The sequence below is a fragment of the Marmota flaviventris genome, chromosome 7 (assembly GCF_047511675.1).
Source record: "Marmota flaviventris isolate mMarFla1 chromosome 7, mMarFla1.hap1, whole genome shotgun sequence".
Lineage (NCBI taxonomy): Eukaryota > Metazoa > Chordata > Mammalia > Rodentia > Sciuridae > Marmota > Marmota flaviventris.
This window is the reverse complement of record NC_092504.1, coordinates 116,694,773-116,715,735: the sequence shown is the minus strand read 5'-3', so window position 1 is coordinate 116,715,735 and position 20,963 is coordinate 116,694,773. Positions and strand designations below refer to the sequence as shown.

Below are 20,963 nucleotides of genomic sequence, written 5' to 3'. Positions count from 1 at the left end.
TCTCCGCAGCTTCTTTTTGCTTTAACCTTTCCTTCCTTCCTGTTATACCCCAGCCCTACCTCACCAGCACCCGAAGCTTGTCTCCAATGTCTGGACTTTTTGGTTCTATCTGGGCCCCGCAGAGCGATGTGTATGAAAGTTGCTGCCCGGTCAGCCCCACCCCAGAACACTCAGCCCACCTGGAAAGCCAGGCGGTCGTCTGCAAGGAGTACTACCCAGGGTTCAACCCGTTCCGTGCCTACATGAACCTGGACATATGGACTTCCACAGCAAATCGGAACGCCAACTTCCCACTGTCCAGAGACTCGAGTTACTGTGGGAATGTGTGAAAAGAATTGGATTTTTAAACAATGTGAATAAAAAGGCTTGTGTTTTGATTACTAGCGTAAACTGGTTGTTGAGATAGATTGTGACATTGGCGGATATTTTGGCACTTTTATATGAAAATAAATTTTTTTATGAAATCCGGGTGCTCTATTTTTTTGTAAACCCTTTATAAATCAGTGGAAGAAGACTCACCATCAAAATGTCGTGACTTTCACAGACCAACAAATGTGTCAGGCATGGCCAGCATTTTAAATCAGAACAAGGGAGACTTCTAAGAAGGTTAAGGGTTGAGAACGAGTGACTGCATGGGTTTCCCCTCCCTGAGCGCCCAGGGAGCTTTCAGAACATGGAGGGGCACATTCTCGGAATTTCCGACTTAATTGGTCTATGGCTCAGGCAATCAGGATTTTCCCAAAAGTTCTCCATGGATTGTCACGTGCAGCCAGGGTCGAGCATTGCCTGATGGACACTGCTCAGGGCTGGAGGAACGCTGGCCTCTCCCTGGGGCTGCCGGAGTAAAGCAGAAAGCCTCATGCAACCCTCCTCAGCCCCCTGCTCTGGCCGGGACTGTTCCTGCCCCTCCACCAGGCCAGTCACTGGGGCAAGGACAGCAGCCGGGCACATTCTGGTAAGTGTTCAGTTGCCCTCCCAGGAAGCAGGCTTAGCCTGAATTCAAGTATTTAGGGGTTGTTAGGTCATAATGCATGTTTTGCCAGACCAGTTTGTATCTGCTTGTCGTTGATGTTAGAAGTGCATCGAGGTGGAATCATCTATTTGCTGTGTGTAAACTTGGAAGACGTTTTTAACTTTTAATAAAAATCTGTTATTTTTACATATAGTTTTGTCTTTATTGGAAATTTCAAGTTGGAGTGGTTTTTGGGCGGAATGCTGCATTTTTGCCTGCTTGGAATGAATTCCTTTTGGCCATGATTGAGTGGGGGCCTGGGGAAGGAGAGCGGGTGTGCTATCCCCTTAGGACTGCCCTTCTGCAGGGAGCTAACCCAAGCTCGCTGAGCTGCTGGAGAACCCTAAGGTTGCCCATTTAGGGACCTGGTGTGGGTGAAGCACCCTTCTTTCTGCCCCCAGTATTGAATAATGTTAAGATTTTGGGTTTTTTTTTTTTTTTCTAGATGTCTAGCCAGGAGAGAGGTGGACTAGCTGTGTTCACGGCAGCATTGTTCACAATAGCCAAAAGGTGGGAAAAGCCCACAAGTCCACTCACAGATGATGGATAAACAGACTGTGGTACATCCATACAGTGGAATATCGTTCTGCCTTAGGAGTGAAATTTGGATGCACACCCCAACATAGATGAACCCTGGAAACATTATCCCAAGAGAAATAAGAAAGACACCTTTAAGTGAATGAACACTCACTTCCAGTTTCCTTGTTAGTTAATTTAATCCTAGGGCTAAGGCAATATGCCAGTACAGTGAGGATTTTTACCTGCTTTCGTATATAGTGGAATAAGAATGAATTGTTACTATTTTCGTGATGGGAAGGTGAGGGATAATGAAAGCAGAAAAATAAATTAGGGCAGTAGTCTTGAGGCAGAACTTATATCTCATGTGTCTACTTGACTCTGGTTGGAAAGTATTCGATCCTGATAATGCTTTGGGATTTGTGTTTTTCAGCAACTGAAATATTTTTTTTTATTTATTTTTCTTAAGATGTAGATGGACAGCATGTCTTTTTTATTTGCATATTTTTGTGTGTGGTGCTGAGAATCGAACCCAGTGCCTCACCCATGCTAAGCAAGTGCTCTACCACTGAGCCCCAGCCCCAGCACCCTAAGTCATTTTTATTGTGGTAAAATACAACCCAAACTTTACCATTTAAATCGTTGCTAGTGTCCAGGTCAGTGGCATCCTGTGCATTCACATGGCTGTGTGACCTTATCTACTTAGAGTTTTTATCATCCCCCAAACTTGAATGTGAACTCCCGGTTTCCTCCTCCCTCGGTCCCTGGCAGCCGCTGGTCTGATTCTTGTTCTGTCACTGTGACTGGGTAGGTCCCTCATGGAGAAGGGGCTCTGGGACTCCAGGAGTCCCTGCTCCCACTTGAAGCCAGCTGGGTGGCGGAGATGGTGGCGGTGGGCGGGAACCTGCGGCGTGGGGAGGGGCTTGAGGAGGTAGGAGGCAAACAGCCCGCCTGGGCCTGGACGGCTGCATCCTACTGATGCCACCAACTCAGTGGCAGAGCACCCAGTGGGGGAGGGGGGGGACCCTGCTTGGAAGCGGGCGTGGAGAGGTGGGGTTGGACCTGCTCTGAGTGACCAGGACATACCTGAGCGGAGTCAGGTGGTTGCACCTACAGATGGCGGAGGTGGGTGGAGTTTCGGGCTGGAGGCTTGAGCCTGAGGTTTGTAAAGCGCTGAGAGGTTGTGAGCCTGGGGTGGAGCCGGGGAGAGGCCACAGCAGGGGAGGCAGGAAGAGTCGCTGGAGAGCCCCGGGCACACCAGGGCTGAGTTAGATGAGGACAGGGGCTGGTCTCCTTGGAGACACTCCAGCCGCTCAGTGCTGGCGTCAGGGACCTGGGAAGGTCGGTGGGGCCTGAGCAAGGACTAGAGCCGGAGCAGCACGGGATGATGGCACAGCTGTCAGCATCACCTTCACCCAGGGCTTGTTGGAAAGGGGGACTCCCCACATCCGAACGTCCATTTCAGCAAGGTCCTTGGGTGACTTATATGCAGGCTCTGTAGGGCAGGGATCAGCAGACTGTGGCCTGTGGGTATTTGGTTTTTAATATATTATTTTTAGTTGACATCTAATTATCATACATATTTAAAGTGTTCATTTCAATATGTGTAGAGAGTGAATAGATAGGGTAATTGGCATTTCAACCCAAAACACGATTCCCTCTCTACTAGCAAATTTAAAAATACAATTAGTTATTGTCAACCATAGATACTGTACTGTGCTGTACTCCTCCTATCCGACTGCTCGCCTGTCCCCATCAGCCATCCTGTCCCCGGCCCCTCCGCACGCATCCTTCCCAGACTCTCTTAACCACTACTGTCCACTTCTCTGAGATCAACTTTGTAGCTTCCACATGCCGCAGTCTGGCTGGGCACAAATGCCACAGTCTGGCTGGGCACACAATCACGAGCCACCACACAGCTTGTAGATTCAAACAGCAACTCTTTATTCTCGAACTGTCACCGGCACTTTACAAACACGTTCTGGGGAAATCCACGTTCTCTGCCCAAATCCACCACCACTGGGCTTCTGTCTCCCAAAAAATACTCTCTGAATCCCGTGAGAACTCAAGGGGAACTCAGGCAGCAGGATACGCCCTATTCCCAGGAGGAATAATCTTAAACCTGGAACGCCCTAAACTGGAACGCCCTAAACCCGATTATCTTAAACCGGGAACACCCTAATCCGCCTTGGTCCTTGAGCAAGGTCACCTACATTCAATGTCACTGCAACATGGGGTACGCTGGCAAGGAAATTGTCATACCTACTTGGCTAATGGCTCCCAGCATCCACATATAAGGGAGGATATGGTATTTATTTTTCTGTGCTTGGTTTCTTTCACTTAATATCCATTTCCATCCATGTTGCTGCAAATGACAGGGTTTCATCCCTTTTTATGATGGGCTAGTATTCTATTGTGTGCATATACCACACTTTCTATAACGGACCCCCAGGTAGATTCCTTATGTTAACGATTGGGAAGTCTTTGGCCTGTTTTGCAAATAAAATTTATTAGAGCACAGCCACTTCTCATTCATCTACTTGCCAAGACAAGAGTTTGTGACAGAAAGCCTGTATTATTTACTCTCTGACCCTTAAATGAAAAAGCTTGCTAACCCCTGCTATGGAGGATAGAACAAAAACAAAATAATAATAGACTGGGCCTCCCAGGCACACCGTGCTGTTCTAGTCTTGGATCCTTGACCCCGGGACTGTGAAGTGAAAGAGAAGTAGATTATGTCTTGTTTTGGGTACTGGGGGGTCTATATTACAGCATCAGAATATACTGTTGTCTTTTGTACCTACTGTGATATCTGTGTGTGTGTGTGTGTGTGTGTGTGTGTGCTCGCGCACACACATGCATGTGTGGTACTAAGTACTGGGTGGGCACAGTTACCTGGCAGTTAAAGAAGTGTATTTGTCAAGTTTTCATCACTATAACAAATTACCTGACCCAGGCTACTTATGAAGAAGAGGTTTATTTAACTTACAGTGCTGGCAGTTCCAAGTCCAAACAGCATGGTGTAGGCTCTGTGTTGGGGGCTGCCCTTTGCTGCATCATCTCATGGTGGATACCCGTGGAGGAAGTGTGTGCGGATTCAAGATTACAACTTGAGCCAGGAAGCAGAGAGCTGGGGGGAGCTAGGCAGCTGCTTTTTTGGTAACAAGCCTCTTGGGAGAATTCAAGGAGTCAAAGAGCTACCTTCCAAGGGTGCTCTCCCACCCACAGTCACCTAAGGACCTCCCACTAGACCCCACCTTCTAAGGTTCTGCCACCTGCCAGTAGCAGCACCCTGAGCCTCCAATACCTGAACTTTTGGAGGGACACAGACAGTACCCACATCTCATCAAGAAGTGAGTCTTAGTTATTGGAGAATACCTCAGTGTCCTATGGTTGGAAGACAAGCCAAGTCCCACAAGCAAAGACAGGAAGAAGTGACACCCTGGTTCTTTACATAACAAGTGGACTTTCATACACCAGTCTCCCTGGGCGGGTCCCCACATGATGACAGCTGTTCTTTACACTGGATCATGCTGACAGAGGGGGAAGCTTGAGAATCGCCCCAGTAGTAACAGCAACGGAGGAGAAATCCCTGCCTTCTAGGGCCTTTCCACCTGAGAAAAGGGTCCATGAGAGAGCACGTCCTCTGGGGCCAGCCTTCCTAGTTCTAACTCCAGCTTCACCACATAGGGAACCGCTCGGTGCCCCAGTGTCTTCTGTCCCATAGTGGGAACCTACCTCAGGGAACTGGGAGGACCAAAGGAGTTGTTCACACCGTGCTTGGCACATACTGTTTGATACAATTAATTTAAAAGTTAAGAAACAGTAGGATAAACATGAAACGTGGTCTCAGGGCAAGTGAAGCAGGCACTTTTATACATTACAGGATTGTAAATCAGCCGTGAGTGTTGAGCACCTTATTTTTCCTAGGAATTGACTCCTAAGAAAGATAGTGAGTGATGTGCACAAAAATCAGGCATTAACTTCCTTTTGCTATTTATTCATTATTGTAAGCAATTTTCAAATGGATTTATAGCATCTTATAAATAGAAACATAAATACAACAAAGTTTTTCAATGTGAACTGTATTTTAAAATTTAAGCATGAAAATCAGAACTTCAATTCTCAAGGTATTGTTTTCTTTTTCCCTGATTCTGGTCAATTATTGACTCTTTACCTATTTATTTATTTGGTACTGGGCATTGAACCCAGGGGCACTTAACCACTGAGCCAGGTCCCAGCCAGCCCTTTTTTATATTTTATTTATAGACAGGGTCTCACTGAGTTGTATAAGGGCCTTGCTAAATTGCTGAGGCTGGCTTTGAACTTGGGATCCTCCTGCCTCAGCCTCCTGAGCTGCTGGAATTACAGGTGTGCACCACCACGCCTGGCTGGTGCCTCCCCATTTGGAAACAGCTTCGTGTTTTTAAACCTGAGCGATAGTGAGATAAGTCCCTGTAAAGCAAGGTGAGGAACAAAATCAAGCCTCATTGGTGGGCCCTGCACAGGAAAAAGAGGGGGCTGCCCTTCTGTCATTGAGTCATATGCTTGAGAGATCAAAAGTGACTCCATTTTTTAATGTCTTTAAGGAATTTTTTTATATTCTGACTTTCACATGACAATAACCATGTCTACTTGATTTTTTTCCCCAAAATATTATGAGAAAAATCTGCAGAATTCATTGGGTATTTTTTCCTACTAGAATAACTGATTGCTGATGGTTTTGTTGAGTTAATTAACTTATGACCTCAGAAGGAATTAGAGCTGCATCATTGAACTTTCTGATTTTTACCAATTTGCTCTGCTTCCACTCCCCTGCATCTTCAAACAATCCTGATATTCGATTGTGAAAGGATAGTAATATGTTGCCCTGTAGCAATTCATAGGAACCAGGCAAAATCAAATAGATCTCCCCAGCCATTCAGATCTGTGTATAGGTTTTGTAGGATATCAGGAAAAATCTGTAATACCACTTCCATTATTTCATTGTTTAAGTTCTCCAGTAGCTTCGGTTTGGACATTTTAATTTATTATTACAAAAATCCAAACTATGCTCTCTATGCTTTGTAAAAAAAAAAAAAAAAAAAAAAGTGAAAATTTAAAAACAGGAAAAACAAACCAAGAAAACAATAAATGAAGTATTATCAAACAACAAAAGGAAATATTTTCTTCTTTTCTGTTATTTCTAAAGACTTTTTTATAGAGTGCTTTTAACCAGAGAAATCATCAACAGAAATGCACAGATTATGAAAAGCCCATTTCTTTTCATACGTTAGTATTTTCTGAACATAAGAAACGGTGTGTAAGTACTAATTCTAGCAGTTTTGATAATTCTCCTGTCCTGTCAGGCTTTCCTCAAAGTCCAGTTTTTCCCCTACCCTCTTGGTTTTTCAGTATTTTTTTTTTTCCAATAGGAAAGAATTTGTAAGATTGTAAATCCTGATTTAAATACTTCTTTTGAGTGAGGGTATTTTGTTTGATTTGGTTTCTCTTTTTGTTCTGAGTTGTATGATTTCGGGGGAGGTGTGTGAGTGAGGGGAAAGCTATGTGATTTTTATTTCTTGAAGTATATTCTGAGGCTAAAAGTAGTGAGAGACCTTTTCATTGTGGATCAGCGTGCCACTTCTTTTAGGCACTTTGTTGAAAATAAAAATTCCTCTTTGACTCAAGAATGAACAAATTAAGATAGGTGTTAGTTTTCTATTACTGCCACAAAAATCCCCACAAACATAGTAGCTTGATACAAATTCATTTTCTTATAGTTTGAACGTTGGGATTCCAACACAGATGGCACAAGGGTCAAATCAAGGTGCTGGCAAGGAGACTCTCGTTTCCTTCCTTGCTTCCAGCTTCTCAGAGGCCACCCACACCCCTTCTCCATTTTCAAAGGCCGCACTGTGGCATCTCTCAGACCCTGTTTCCATGGTCACATCTTTTTTTCTCCTAGAGCAAACTGGTGAGGTTCTCCTATCTTAAGGACTCGTGTGATTGGAGTGAGTCCTCCATGATGATCTCCCCACCCTAAGGTCAAACCCTAAGTGTTGTACAAAGTCACATAGTCACTGGTTGCAGGGTGTAGGATGTGGGTCTCTGGAGGAGTCGTCATGTTATATATCTACACATGAAGAACAACATATCCATTCCATGTTTGAAACAGTGATAAGCCAGGGACATTGGCACAGGACTGTAATCCCAGCAGCTCAGGAGGCTGAGGCAGGAGGATCCCAAGTTCAAAGCCAGCCTCAGCAACTTAGTGAGGCCCAAAGCAACGCAGTGAGACCCTGTCTCTATAAAATAGAAAAAAGGGCTGGGATATGGTTTGGTAGTTAAATGCCTTGAGTTCAATTCCCAGTACCAAAATAAAATAAAATAATAAATAAAATAATAAAATAAAATAATAAATAAAATAAAATAAATATAAAAAATAAAATAATAAAATAAATGAAATGAAATGAAATAAAAAGGAAAACAGCAAGGACCTGTAAATAAATGCATTACACAGGGCAATGTTTCAATTATTTGCAGGTTTGGAGTACACCAGTTCCCCTCATCCACAGTTTTCCTCTCTGTGTTTTCAGTTACTTGTGGTTTACCACAGTCTGAAATATTAAATCGAGGGTTCCAGAAACCAACAATTCATGAGTTCTCCATTGCATGCTGTTCTGAGTTGCATGATGCAGCCCTGTGCGGTGCCACTCCACTCCACTGGAGACATGAATCATCTCTTTGTGCAGCATGTCTATTCCATGGGTGCCACCCATCAGTTAGTGGCTTGATGGTGTGCATTCAAGTTCCCTTTATTTTACTTAATGGTGGTCCCCACACACCAGTGTGGTGATGCAATGGAAGCACCCGTCATAAAACATGGAAGGACAGACCGACCCTGGTCCTGTGTGGCAGCACTGCAGAGCATTGAGGGAAGAGTGGTGCATACAGAATATGTACTATCTGCAGTTTCAGACACGTACTGGGTGTCCCTTGAGGATAAGGGGGGACTCCTATACTAGGAAGCCTCTAGGAATCACTGTAAGAGAATGATCAGGCAAGTAGCAGAGCCCAGCTTACAGACAGTACAACACCTTATTGCAGTTGGTGTGGGCAGTGGGTGAACAGGATTGTGATCTTCACTTTCTTTTTGGATAGTTTTTTTTTTTGCAGGGAGGGTATTCTCTACAGTAAGCATGTGTTACTACTGTTGGCCCTTCCCCAAAACTTTTAATTAAATCTTAAGGGAAAGTATATTTTATTTAACAATGGGGAAAAGTACCTTAAAAACAAATGGCAAAGTCCTAGTAAAATTTACATTATGCTATAAAAGGCCATAATTTAAAGGCAAAGAGAAAGTGAAACTTTCAGTAAGCATTCCCTAATAAAAGCCCTATAAAATGAAATATTTAGTAATTACTTGGGCTAGGATTAAAGGCACATGAGAATGTCTTTAAATATGAGTCTAGCCTATATACAAAATTCAGGGCCATCTAATTACAATTAATCAAAATAGTAGGTAAGAATTACAAAAGTCATCTTTAAAATTCAGCTTTGTTAAAAAGACATTTACCGTGATATTTATGCCAACTTGAATTAACATTTCAAAATAATTATTTCTGCGTGACCCAGACATTTGAAAAATTTAATGCTCCTGCTGGAGAAAGAAATGCTTGTAAAATAGAATATTTTTGGATTTCAACCAATTATTTATAAAGGAAACCTCAGTTTTAGAAATGAAGCGCACGCAGGCACACACTTTACCCAGTGACGTTTACTGGTTCATTGTAGATGTGGAATTTACTTGAAATCTTAAATGGAAGGAAGAGACCTAGTGCTATGTATAACCTTGATACTGAAGAGGCTACAGCTCTGGGGATCAGTACAACCACTCAGCTGCAACTCAAATTCCTACCATAAAAGGAGCATGTAGCCCTGGGGCCAGCTGAGTTCCCAAGTCCATTTATGTTCTAGACCCACAGTCCCACAGAATGGAAGCCAACACTTGTTTCCTCCTTTATTTCATTTTTAAAAATATTCACTAGGTCAGCAGTGCACCTCCAGGTCTGCGTTTGTACTGGTGGGTGTAAACTAGGTGTCCTCGACCACACTGTGCTAACAAGAACAAAACCACCGACTTCCTCACATCCAAGAGCCAGGTGCCGGTGTCCGGCAAGGGACTTGCTTTGTCATCACATTGAAGAACGTGGAAGTGCAAGAGCAAACAGAACGGACAGAGCCCTTGACCTCGAGATTCGAGCACCTCTCACTAGGCCCCACCTCCCAGCACGGTTGCTTTGGGGGTTTACAACATGGGCTTCTGGGGGACACATTCAATCCCAAGTTCTCAGTTACTGTGCAGTAACACATTAATTCCTTCACAGGTGCACATGATGCTCCAGGGCAAATGTCCCCTGGTGTGACTCAGTAATCCAGGCCACTTGGCTATTGTGACTTCACATCTCCACAAGAAGTCTCCTGATTTTCTGTGGAGCGCAGGCTGAACCCTGCACCGAGTTACTCCATGATGTATAGGACAGCAGTGCCAAACCCAAGTGGCTCTGTTTTATAAAGCAGCAGTTTGCCTGAGTGACTCCATTTTGAGTGCAAGTGCTGAGGCAGAATGACTCTGTGCTGTGCCAGTAAACAACCACCCTCCACACAGCCCAGTCATCAGACACAGACCGTGCCAATAAATAATGACCATAAGTGGACTTATTAAATCAAAAGCACGTGGATGCACGGGCATATCCAACCCACGTCAGAGAAATTAGGCCCATGAACTGGTTAGTCTCACCAGATGTCACCTCTGTGCTCAAACATACCTGAGGCAATGGGCCAGTGGCACGTACCAGTCCATCATCATGATAAGGGACAGACAGTTGCAAGTGGTGGGAACATAAGGTTAAGAGAAAAATTAAAAAAAAAAAAAAGAATTCTACAAAATGGGTCCACAAGGCTGACCCCCACATGCTTTTTTTTTTTTCCCAAGAAGCAATTTGCCTGCAGCCCTGTCTGGCTCATGTAGACAGGAGATGTCACATTGCTCCTGTTATCTGCAGGAGAGATGCAGGCCCAAAATAATATTGATAAGAGGAACCCAAATTATGCTGAAGGGGGAGACTTTTGTGACCCTTTTCATAGACCAGATCTCAAAACTCAGGGAGATAAGGATAATTCCTGCTAACCACAAAATCTGTAAGAATGTATTATTAAGAATCCAATTGGGAAGAGATCCAAGATGGCGGAAGAGAGGAGGTCGCGTTCCTGGCTGCTCCATGGCCTGAAACCAAGAAAGCAGACAGGCAGCTTTGCCCACAAGGTGGGGAAACAAAAAATGGGGAGGGGGGGAGTGTCCTTACTGGAACCTAAAACTGGACATTCACAGCAGTCTAGGGACACAGGTGGTCAGATATAATAAGGACAAACTCCCCTGCAGCACAGCCGCTGCCACAGCTGGGCCAGAAGCTCCAGCCAGAGGGTCCCTCCATGAGCACAGTAGAGGGACAAGGGAATTAAAGGGACCTGCATTTTGGGGAGGCCTGGAGCATGTCTGGGTACTGTGTTTAGAGACCAAGGACATTGCCCAACAAACCTGAAGGACTCACTGCACGGTACCTATGTGTGGGGAAAGAAGGCACCATCTCTCCAAGTGGCATGCAGAGGACAAAAGGAAGGAGCCATTTTGCAGCCACTGCCTTGGAGCTGGCACCTGAGTGGGTCTGTTCCTGGCAAACCCAAGTTGGGCCCGAAATACAGGCCTAGTAAACACGCACTGCACGACATAGAGTGTGCTTAAGTGACCAGGAGAAAATCAAATGGGAGAAAGGTTTACACGGGGGACACCTGGTTGTGGGAACCCACCCAGCTCTACCCCACCCACTCCAATCTGACTGCTTCCAGGACCAGCTGGGAGAGATGCATCTGGAATCGGAAGGGCTGGGGCAAGAAAAATTGTTTGGAGACTGAATCTGAGACCAGAAAACATGGGGTCTGCAGGTGATGTAGAGTCCTAAGAATTGGCTCCCCCACCACATAATTGGAACCCAGGGGAGATCCCTGGGTTGCAGTCTTCTGTGTGGACCTGTAGGTACTGGGTGCTGGAGGTGCACCGATTTAACATCTCCAGACCAATTAGCATTCAGTGAGGAGCCTGGAGCCCTCCTAAGCCCAAACCCCACCTCCAGGAGCTCTGCCTATGGAATTACCTCTCTCACTCCAGCCATCCAGAGAGTGGTATCTGGCACCCAGCCCTCTAGGCTTCCATATACTGGGGGACTAGATTCGTATCACTGCTACCAGAGTCCATGTCCCCACCAGGAATCTAAACTGGCCCCACACACAGTGCACGCTCCCTAGGTTTTATCTTAGAAAAATAAAATTTAAGATAATAGGGGCAAATTCAAACACAGTTTGCCAGTTTAACTACTCTGCCTGAAACCTGCAGAGCAGAACTTTGAAAAATAAGCGGTGGGTATTCTGGAGATAAAAGGTGGGCTTCCTGATGGGAAGTGAAATGTCAGCTGGGAGATGAGATGCTCACAGCTGGCTAGGATGGGAAGGATGTTCAGAACGACTGTGGGGGATGCTCTTAGCTTTTGACCATGAGACACCCTCAGGGTCTGGAAAGGCTGGGTGCTGGCAGGAGCCAATAGACAAAAGATGTCGGCTGGACCAGCATGCTGGCAGGAAGTGGCTTTGAAGGGGGTCTGAGAATGTTTCACAGTAAGAGAGTTGAGAGAGAGGTACAGTGAGCTCAGCAGCCTGCGAGGTGGCCGTGCCACTGACAGTCAAAACCAATGCTGTGTCTCTGTCCCAGTCAGAAATTTTGCCTTAGAAATGACCCTGCAAGGTTTCTCTTGCAGCAGTCTGTGCCCCCTGTCTTCTCTCTCTCACTGTGTCATCTCCTCTGCCCCTACAGCTTCGATGACCTCTTCTATGCCACTTATTGTGAAGTCCATTGTGGGCTCTTCCTTTGCTTTTTTTTTTTTTTTTTGATACTGGGTATTGAACCCAGGGGTGCTTAACCACTGAGCCACATCCCCAGCCCTATTTTGTATTTTATTTAGAGACAAGGGTCTCACTGAGTTGCTTAGTGCCTTGCTTTTGCTGAGGCTGGCTTTGAACTCCTGATCCTCCTGCTTCAGACTCCTGAGCCGCTGGGATTACAGGTGTGCCCCACTGAACCCAGCTCTGATCTGTTCTTTGCTAACTCCTTCAGCATCTTTTGAGTCCATAATGGGGCTGTAGGCACTTAAAGATAAGCCCAGACACACCTTCTTTTCCTTACCCTTCACACATTTGTCTCTAAACCATTCATCCAGCAAATGTTTATTTATTTAGATGGGGTTTCACTGTATTGCCCAGGCTGTTCTCTGGAGCTTCAGACTCCAGTGATCTTCCTGCCTCATCCTCCTGAGTAGTTGGAACTACAAGAATGTGCCGCCACACCCAGCTCAAATATTTATTTCATCTGACCTTACATGCTCTATGTACATACAGCCTATGCCCTTGTGTTTTTCTTGTTTAGTAAAACTGAGCATCTGTTATGTGCTAGACTCTTTTTACGCTCTGGGCATCACAAAGGGAACTATATAAGGATGGTCTGTCCTATTATGGGGCTAATATTCTATTCTACAGGCAGAAATAAAAAAAAATATGTCAATGTATTTGTTAGAAGTGGCTGCAAAGCAAATGAGCAGAAAACTCAGTGACTTCCAACAAGAACATTCAACACTTTACTATTCCTGTACATCAGGAATTAAGATGTTGTCAACGGGTCTTTGGCTTCAGGGCTTCTCCCAGGGCTGCCCTCAAGATGACAACTAGGGCTTCAGTCACCTAAAGGCTCGATGGGGTGTGAATTTGCCTCCAAGCTCATCTGTGTGAGTGTTGGCAGGATTCAGTTTCCTGTTGGACCTGGGCTGCAGGCTGTCCTTAGTCCTGGTCACACACACACCTGTCCATCTGGAGAGCTCTCAATATGGCAGCAGAGCCAGCAAAGCAAAAAGAGCCAGAGGGAGAGGGGACAGCGTACTGGGAGGAGGGGTCATGGTCTCTTATGACCTCATCTTAAAAGTGACATCCCATCAAAATATACCCTGTTCATGGATAGGCAGAACTAACATCATCAAAATGGCAATATTACCAAAAGTTCTCTATAGGTTTAATGCAATGCCAATCAAAATCCCAACGGCATTTCTTGTAGAAATAGAGAAAGCAATCATGAAATTCATATGGAAAAATAAACGACCCAGAATAGCAAAAACAACTCAAAGCAGGAAGTGTGAATCAGGCGGTATAGCGATACCAGACTTCAAACTATACTACAGAGCAATAGTAACAAAAACAGCATGGTACTGGTTCCAAAACAGGCGGGTGGACCAATGGTACAGAATAGAGGACACAGAAACCAATCCACAAAACTACAACTACCTTATATTTGATAAAGGGGCTAAAAGCATGCAATGGAGGAAGGATAGCATCTTCAACAAATGGTGCTGGGAAAACTGGAAATCCATATGCAACAAAATGAAACTGAATCCCCTCCTCTCGCCATGCACAAAAGTTAATTCAAAATGGATCAAGGAGCTTGATATCAAATCAGAGACACGCCGTCTGATAGAAGAAAAAGTTGGCTACGATCTACATACTGTGGGGTTGGGCTCCAAATTCCTCAATAGGACACCCATAGCACAAAAGTTAATAACTAGAATCAACAAATGGGACTTACTCAAACTAAAAAGTTTTTTCTCAGCAAAAGAAACAATAAGAGAGGTAAATAGGGAGCCTACATCCTGGGAACAAATCTTTAGTCCTCACACTTCAGATAGAGCCCTAATATCCAGAGTATACAAAGAACTCAAAAAATTAGACAATAAGAGAACAAACAACCCAATCAACAAATGGGCCAAGGACCTGAACAGACACTTCTCAGAGGAGGACATACAATCAATCAACAAGTACATGAAAAAATGCTCACCATCTCTAGCAGTCAGAGAAATGCAAATCAAAACCATCCTAAGATACCATCTCACTCCAGTTAGATTGGCAGCCATTATGAAGTCAAACAACAACAGTGCTGGCGAGGATGTGGGGAAAAGGGTACACTTGTACATTGCTGGTGGGACTGCAAATTGGTGCAGCCAATTTGGAAAGCAGTATGGAGATTTCTTGGAAAGCTGGGAATGGAGCCACCATTTGACCCAGCTATTCCCCTTCTCGGTCTATTCCCTAAAGACCTAAAAAGAGCATGCTACAGGGACACTGCTACATCGATGTTCATAGCAGCACAATTCACAATAGCAAGACTGTGGAACCAACCTAGATGCCCTTCAATAGATGAATGGATAAAAAAAAATGTGGCATTTATACACAATGGAGTATTACTCTGCATTAAAAAATGACAAAATCATAGAATTTACAGGGAAATGGATGGCATTAGAGCAGATTATGCTAAGTGAAGCTAGCCAATCCCTAAAAAACAAATGCCAAATGTCTTCTTTGATATAAGGAGAGTAACTAAGAACAGAGTAGGGTCGAAGAGCATGAGAAGAAGATTAACATTAAACAGGGATGAGAGGTGGGAGGGAAAGGGAGAGAGAAGGGAAATTGCATGGAAATGGAAGGAGACCCTCAGAGTTATACAAAAGTATATACAAGAGGAAGTGAGGGGAAAGGGAAAAATAATACAAGGGGGACAAATGAATGTCAGTAGAGGGGGCAGAGAGAGAAGAGGGGAGGGGAGGGGAGGGGAGGGGGGGATAGTAGAGGATAGGAAAGGCAGCAGAACACAACAGACACTAGTATGGCAATATGTAAATCAATGGATGTGTAACTGATGTGATTCGGCAATCTGTATATGGGGTAAAAATGGGAGCTCATAACCCACTTGAATCAAAGTGTGAAATGTGATATATCAAGAACTATGTAATGTTTTGAACAGCCAACAATAAAAAATTTAAAAAAATAATAATAATTCAATGGAGATAAGTAGAATAGAGCAAAAAGTTTGGGAGAGGGAAAGGAAGGTACTGGGGAATAAGATTGATCATATTATGTTATGTGCGTGTTTGAATATAGCACAATGAATCCCTCTACATGTATAATTACAATTCAACAATAAAAAATTCCCAGCATTACTGTTACCCTTTATTAATAATTTAAAACAGTATTATTGATGATCTTGCCTTTTTGTGTGTGTTGGTGAAACAAATAACAATAATGCATAGACTCTACTGTAAAACAAAGTAAAACCAGATATGTTTGGCCAAATAAGATATTCAGAAGAATTATTTTATTTACATAATTTATTTATTACTTTACTTATTAGTAATTTTTCTATATATTTGGCATATTTCTTGTGTTAGTCCATTTTAAACACTGACAGGAAGGTTAAGTCTGTGCCTCTATTTCAAAGGAAGGTTAAATCAGCAAGATCTAACACTGAAAGCTGCAAGAGGGAAAGAACTGTGCACATTTGTTTCACTATTGTGTACATAGAGTCTAACATAGTGCTTGACAAATGACTGGCTATCAATAAATATTTGGTGAAAAAAAAAAAGTGACATCCCATCACTTCACCGGGTCCATAGATCTTGCCCATATTCAAGAGGAGAAAATTACATGGTATGTGAATAGCAAGAAGCAGGGCTCACTGAGAGCCACCTCAGAAGGCTGCTACCACAGTCAAGAAATATAGTCAATTAGAATGTGACATAGTGATTCTCAGAGGCTGTGACGGTGGGTTGGGGGATGGAAGGAGGTTGGATAACAGGAACCCAATTTGATTGCAATTATAATTTCTAGTGCTCTACAGCAGAGTGTGGTGATTGTTCCCAGTAACCTATTGGATATTTCATGAATAACTAGAAGAGACGAGCTTGTAGCCTTCGAACACACAGTAATGATAAGGGGATGAAAACATTGATTACGCTGATTTAATCAATACACACATGTTGAATTATCTCCCTGTACCTATAAATTACATGTATAATTATGACAAGCTCATTGTTTTTAATTTTAAAGAGATGAAAATGTTAATACCCTGATTTGACTACTATACGTTATATACATGTAGCAAATTATCACACTGTGCCCCATAAATTTTTACAATTGAAATAAATACATTTTTTAAAAGAAAAAAAAGGTAGTAAAAAAATTCAGATCATATTCAATGCTAGGAAGAAAGCCAAATGGGGATAAGACCAAGAACATCTACGAGTGTTGGCTGAAGACCTCATTGAGGAGGTAGCTGTTAAGTAGAGACCCAAAAGAACAAGAGCCCACGTGCGAAGGTCCAAGCCTTGTAGGAAGCGCAAAGTGGAAGTAGTCTTGCAAATTTGAGGAAGAGAATGGAGACCAGTGACGTGGAGCAAATGAGCAAGAGGAAGGGTATCTGGTGTCAAGCATATGAGGCAAATGTCATCCATGTTTTGAAGTGTTGAGCAACTTCCCAGAGACCACCCAGCTTGTAGCTGACAGCACACACACAGACTTGAACCTGAGTTGATCTGATCCTAGAATCCACATTCTGGCCACACTGGGGCCTGGCAGGTCATTGCAGAGCCTCAGGGAAGGGGATGATGGTGGGTGTGATCGGTCATTGCCCAGGATGTAAGATTTTCACAGTAGTGCTGAGGAGACAGGGACAGCTGGTCACTCTGTAGTGAAAGGAAGACCACTGAGCTCTCTGATGGGTTGTGGCTCTCTGTCGGCCCTTGGTCACTAAGAGAAGTACCAGAGGTGCCGGGAAGGGCTCCTTGTTCCCTTAGTCATCATTTCCACTGGGCATTCTGCTTTGGGCATGGTCATTGACACCAGGTCCTAGTGTCCCTTCTGGAATTATGCCTACCCCATCCTCCTCCCCCATCCTGCAAATGCTTAGCACGGTGCATGCCCACATAGGAAGCTCATGCAAGCCCAGGACTGGCTGACTGGACAGTGATCTGCGCACAGAATGCGTGACATGATGAAAAGGCCACATGAGCAGATGACAGAAGCCGAGTGTAGACATTTCTTTGTCTTGCTCACTTTGCCATATCCTGGGGTACTCGGAACAGGAAGTTGGTGACTGGGAGATATTCCCAGTGGTATGTGACATCTCTCATCAAGGCAACTGAAGACTCCTCATCCTTCATGTCTCCATGAGAGCTGACCCTGGAGACAAACCCAGCTCTTTGAACTTGTCACAAATTCTGGGACCTGAGGCTCTTCTGTGGTCAATATAACCCTCCTCTTCTGATTCCTCTCTTGGCCTCTCTGATCACCTGAGATGCAGTGGTGCCATGGAGGGCTCTGGGCCTTCTTCTCTCTGCCTCCTTGGAGAGTTCTGCCATGCTCATGTAACCCTCACCTTGGCGCTGCTGACCTCCTGAGAGAGCTCTGACCATGGCAGATTATATCACTTCCGACTCCCAGCCATGAGGTGCCACCCCTCTCTGTGGGTGGTACATATTCCTTGCCCCATTGTTGAGCTTGGCCCAATGTCTTGCTTTGGCCATGGAATTGCCAAGTGACAATGTGCTAGCTTCTGAGAGAAGCTTTCACAGGCCCTGCATTTATCTCTTCCTCTTCCAAATTTATCCCACCCAAGCCACCATCCTATTGGACGGTGCTGCTCACACTTAGGGAGAGTCTCCCCTTCAGTTGGCTATCCCACATGCCAATCATTCCCAGATACACTCTCATTGACCCTCCCAGAAGCCTCTTACTCTTCAACATCTCTTAATTCAATCACGTTGACAATTCAAATTAATCATTAAAAAGAATAACAAAAAAATCTAATTATCAGAGACCAATTAAAAAGGAGTCAAGCATTTAAGACGACTCTGCTGTCCCACCCAATAGAGGCTGGATCATAGAGGTTGGGGGCTTTGGATTGAAAAAAAACTATTGAGATATCCTGTTCTCAACAGAGCAACCAGGAATGTCCTTTTCCAGTATGTGGAACCACATCACACTTCCACTCCAAGACCACCCATGGCTCTCCATGACACTCAAGTGCCATATCACCTAAGACCAGGCATGATCTTGATTTCCCACCTGTCCGTCTCCCACCATGTCCTTCTTTCTCACTTTACCCCAGCCAGAATGCCCCCTGGCCATCTCTCAAATGCACCAAGCATGCTCTGCCTCCGATCCTTCTCACTTGCTGTTCTCTCTGCTGGAAATGCTCATTCCTAAGCTATCCACATGGCACTCCCTCCCTTTAGATTTCTAATAGAATATCACCAGCTTGGAAGACTTCTCTGATTGTGGCCACAGGAGATAATACTTCCTTGTCCATTATGGCTTTGGGCAATACATTTGATCAAAAGTCTCACGTGCCCCTTCTGGGCTGAAGCATTTAAAAGTGTCTAATACTGATGTTTGCCTCCATTGCATCCATAAAGCAGGCCACATGTTCCAGATGTTGGGTCACAGGGTGGCAGAGCTGACAGCCGCCTGAATTACCCAGTCAAAACCCAGCGGAAAATTTCCCTGGACAGTGTGTTTGTTATAGCAGCAAAACTTAAACTGATTGATCCTGATTGATCCATGTCATTATTTAGATTTAGAAATGGCCCCTGAAACACTCACATTTTGAAAGCATGATCCTTAATACAGAAAGGTTTAAAGGTGGGGCTTTTAGGCAATGATGAGCACTGTAACCTTATCAGTGGATTAATCCCCTTGCTGGATCAATAATTTGAATGGACTACTGGGTGGGTAACTGTAGGCAGGTGTGGCATAGCTGGAGGAAGTAGGCCATGGGTGAGGGGAATCCCCTGAGGATTACAGCTTGTCCTTGGCTTTTATATATATAATAAAATATATATATGGAGATCTCTCTCTCTCTCTCTCTCTCTCTCTCTCTCTCTCTCTCTCTCGGCCTCCTGGATGCCATGAACTGATCAGCTTTCCTCCCACCACCCCTTTCTGCTAAGATGTTCTGCCTCTCCTCAAGCCCAAAGCAATGGAATCAGTGGACCATGAACTGCACCTCTGTAACTGTAACCCAAAATAAACTTTTCCTCTTCTAAGTTGCTCTTGTCAAGTATTTTGGGCACAGTCATGCAAAGCTAACGAACACAATCCCCAGGCCCACATGCTGCCCCTCTTTTCCCCTTGCCCTACTTTGTTTTCTCCTGGTACCTATCGCCACTTAACATATTGTATGTTTACCTGTTTGTCTGTAGACATCATAATGCTGCTCACCAAGCATGCCCATCTCTTGGACATACAGTAGGATTGTGGTTAGATGGGGCCATATTTTGCATTCTCCCTTGTGCACAGCAACAGATCTCTTTGGGTCATCCTGGGTCCTTGAGTTTAGCAGGCCTTAGGGTATTTTCCATGATCCCTGCATCCGGGCTGTGTATGCTCTCATTTGACCCCCTCCCCTGGAGGGTGAATAGGATCTGTTGTTGGCTTTGAAAAAGCAAGTTATCATCAAGTAAAGGGTCATTTTGGAGAAGCCCTGTAGCAAGTCACTGCAGGGAGCTAATAGCAACTACAAACAAGAAACTGAAACTCTTCTCCCACAGCTTCAGGAAATGAATTTTGCAAAAAACCTGAGGAAGATAGGAAATGAATCATTTCTAAGTTTAGGCTCTGATGAAATTTTAACCTAGCCAATTCCTGTGGGAAGGCAGCCTGAGACCTGAGCAGAGGACCAGCTAAGCTGCTCTGTTGGTCTCCCACCTCCCTGGCTAGAGTGGAGCTCCATGAGGAGAGCTTGTTTTGTGTGCTTCCATAACTCCAGCATCTAGACCATTGTTTTACACATAGTAGGTACCTGGTAAGTATTTATTTAATGCATGAATAAGTGGGGGAAAATACTTTGTTTTGCTGAGGGAGAGAGAGTCAACTGTAATGAATTCATTATATATATATATGATATATAATATGTATACATAAGAATTTCTTTCTTCAGATTGGGTCTTCCTATGTTGATTACCCTGATTTAATCAATACACACATGTTGAATTATCTCCCTGTACCTATAAATTACATGTATAATTATTACAAGCTCATTGTTTTTAATTTTAAAGAGATGAAAATGTTAATACCCTGATTTGACTACTATACGTTATATACATGTAGCAAATTATCACACTGTGCCCCATAAATTTTTACAATTAAAATAAATACATTTTTTAAAAGAAAAAAAAGTAGTAAAAAAATTCAGATCATATTCAATGCTAGGAAGAAAGCCAAATGGGGATAAGACCAAGAACATCTGCGAGTGTTGGCTGAAGACCTCATTGAGGAGGTAGCTGTTAAGTAGAGACCCAAAAGAACAAGAGCCCACGTGCGAAGGTCCAAGCCTTGTAGGAAGCGCAAAGTGGAAGTAGTCTTGCAAATTTGAGGAAGAGAATGGAGACCAGTGACGTGGAGCAAATGAGCAAGAGGAAGGGTATCTGGTGTCAAGCATATGAGGCAAATGTCATCCATGTTTTGAAATGTT

At 44.0% G+C, this 20,963-nt stretch overlaps 1 protein-coding gene and 1 long non-coding RNA gene across 8 annotated transcripts in view; one reads left to right on the top strand and one right to left on the bottom strand.

Annotated features, from left to right (window-relative positions):
* The window catches only part of Tmem131l (transmembrane 131 like), a 172,403-nt gene extending 171,244 nt beyond the window's left edge, over positions 1-1,159 (top strand). For all 7 annotated transcript variants that reach the window (XM_071614595.1, XM_071614593.1, XM_071614594.1 and 4 more), the window contains one exon: positions 54-1,159. In XM_071614595.1, the coding sequence (XP_071470696.1) occupies positions 54-329 (276 nt within the window). In that variant the 3' untranslated portion in view covers positions 330-1,159. The remainder of the gene's footprint in view (positions 1-53) is intronic.
* A 45-nt stretch (positions 1,160-1,204) lies between these two features.
* On the bottom strand, positions 1,205-19,949 carry LOC139706440 (uncharacterized). Its single transcript, XR_011708020.1, has 3 exons — positions 19,679-19,949; positions 2,615-3,052; positions 1,205-2,432 (listed from the first exon to the last, which is right to left on the bottom strand). It is a non-coding gene; the product is annotated as an uncharacterized lncRNA (long non-coding RNA).
* Positions 19,950-20,963: the final 1,014 nt, after the last annotated feature.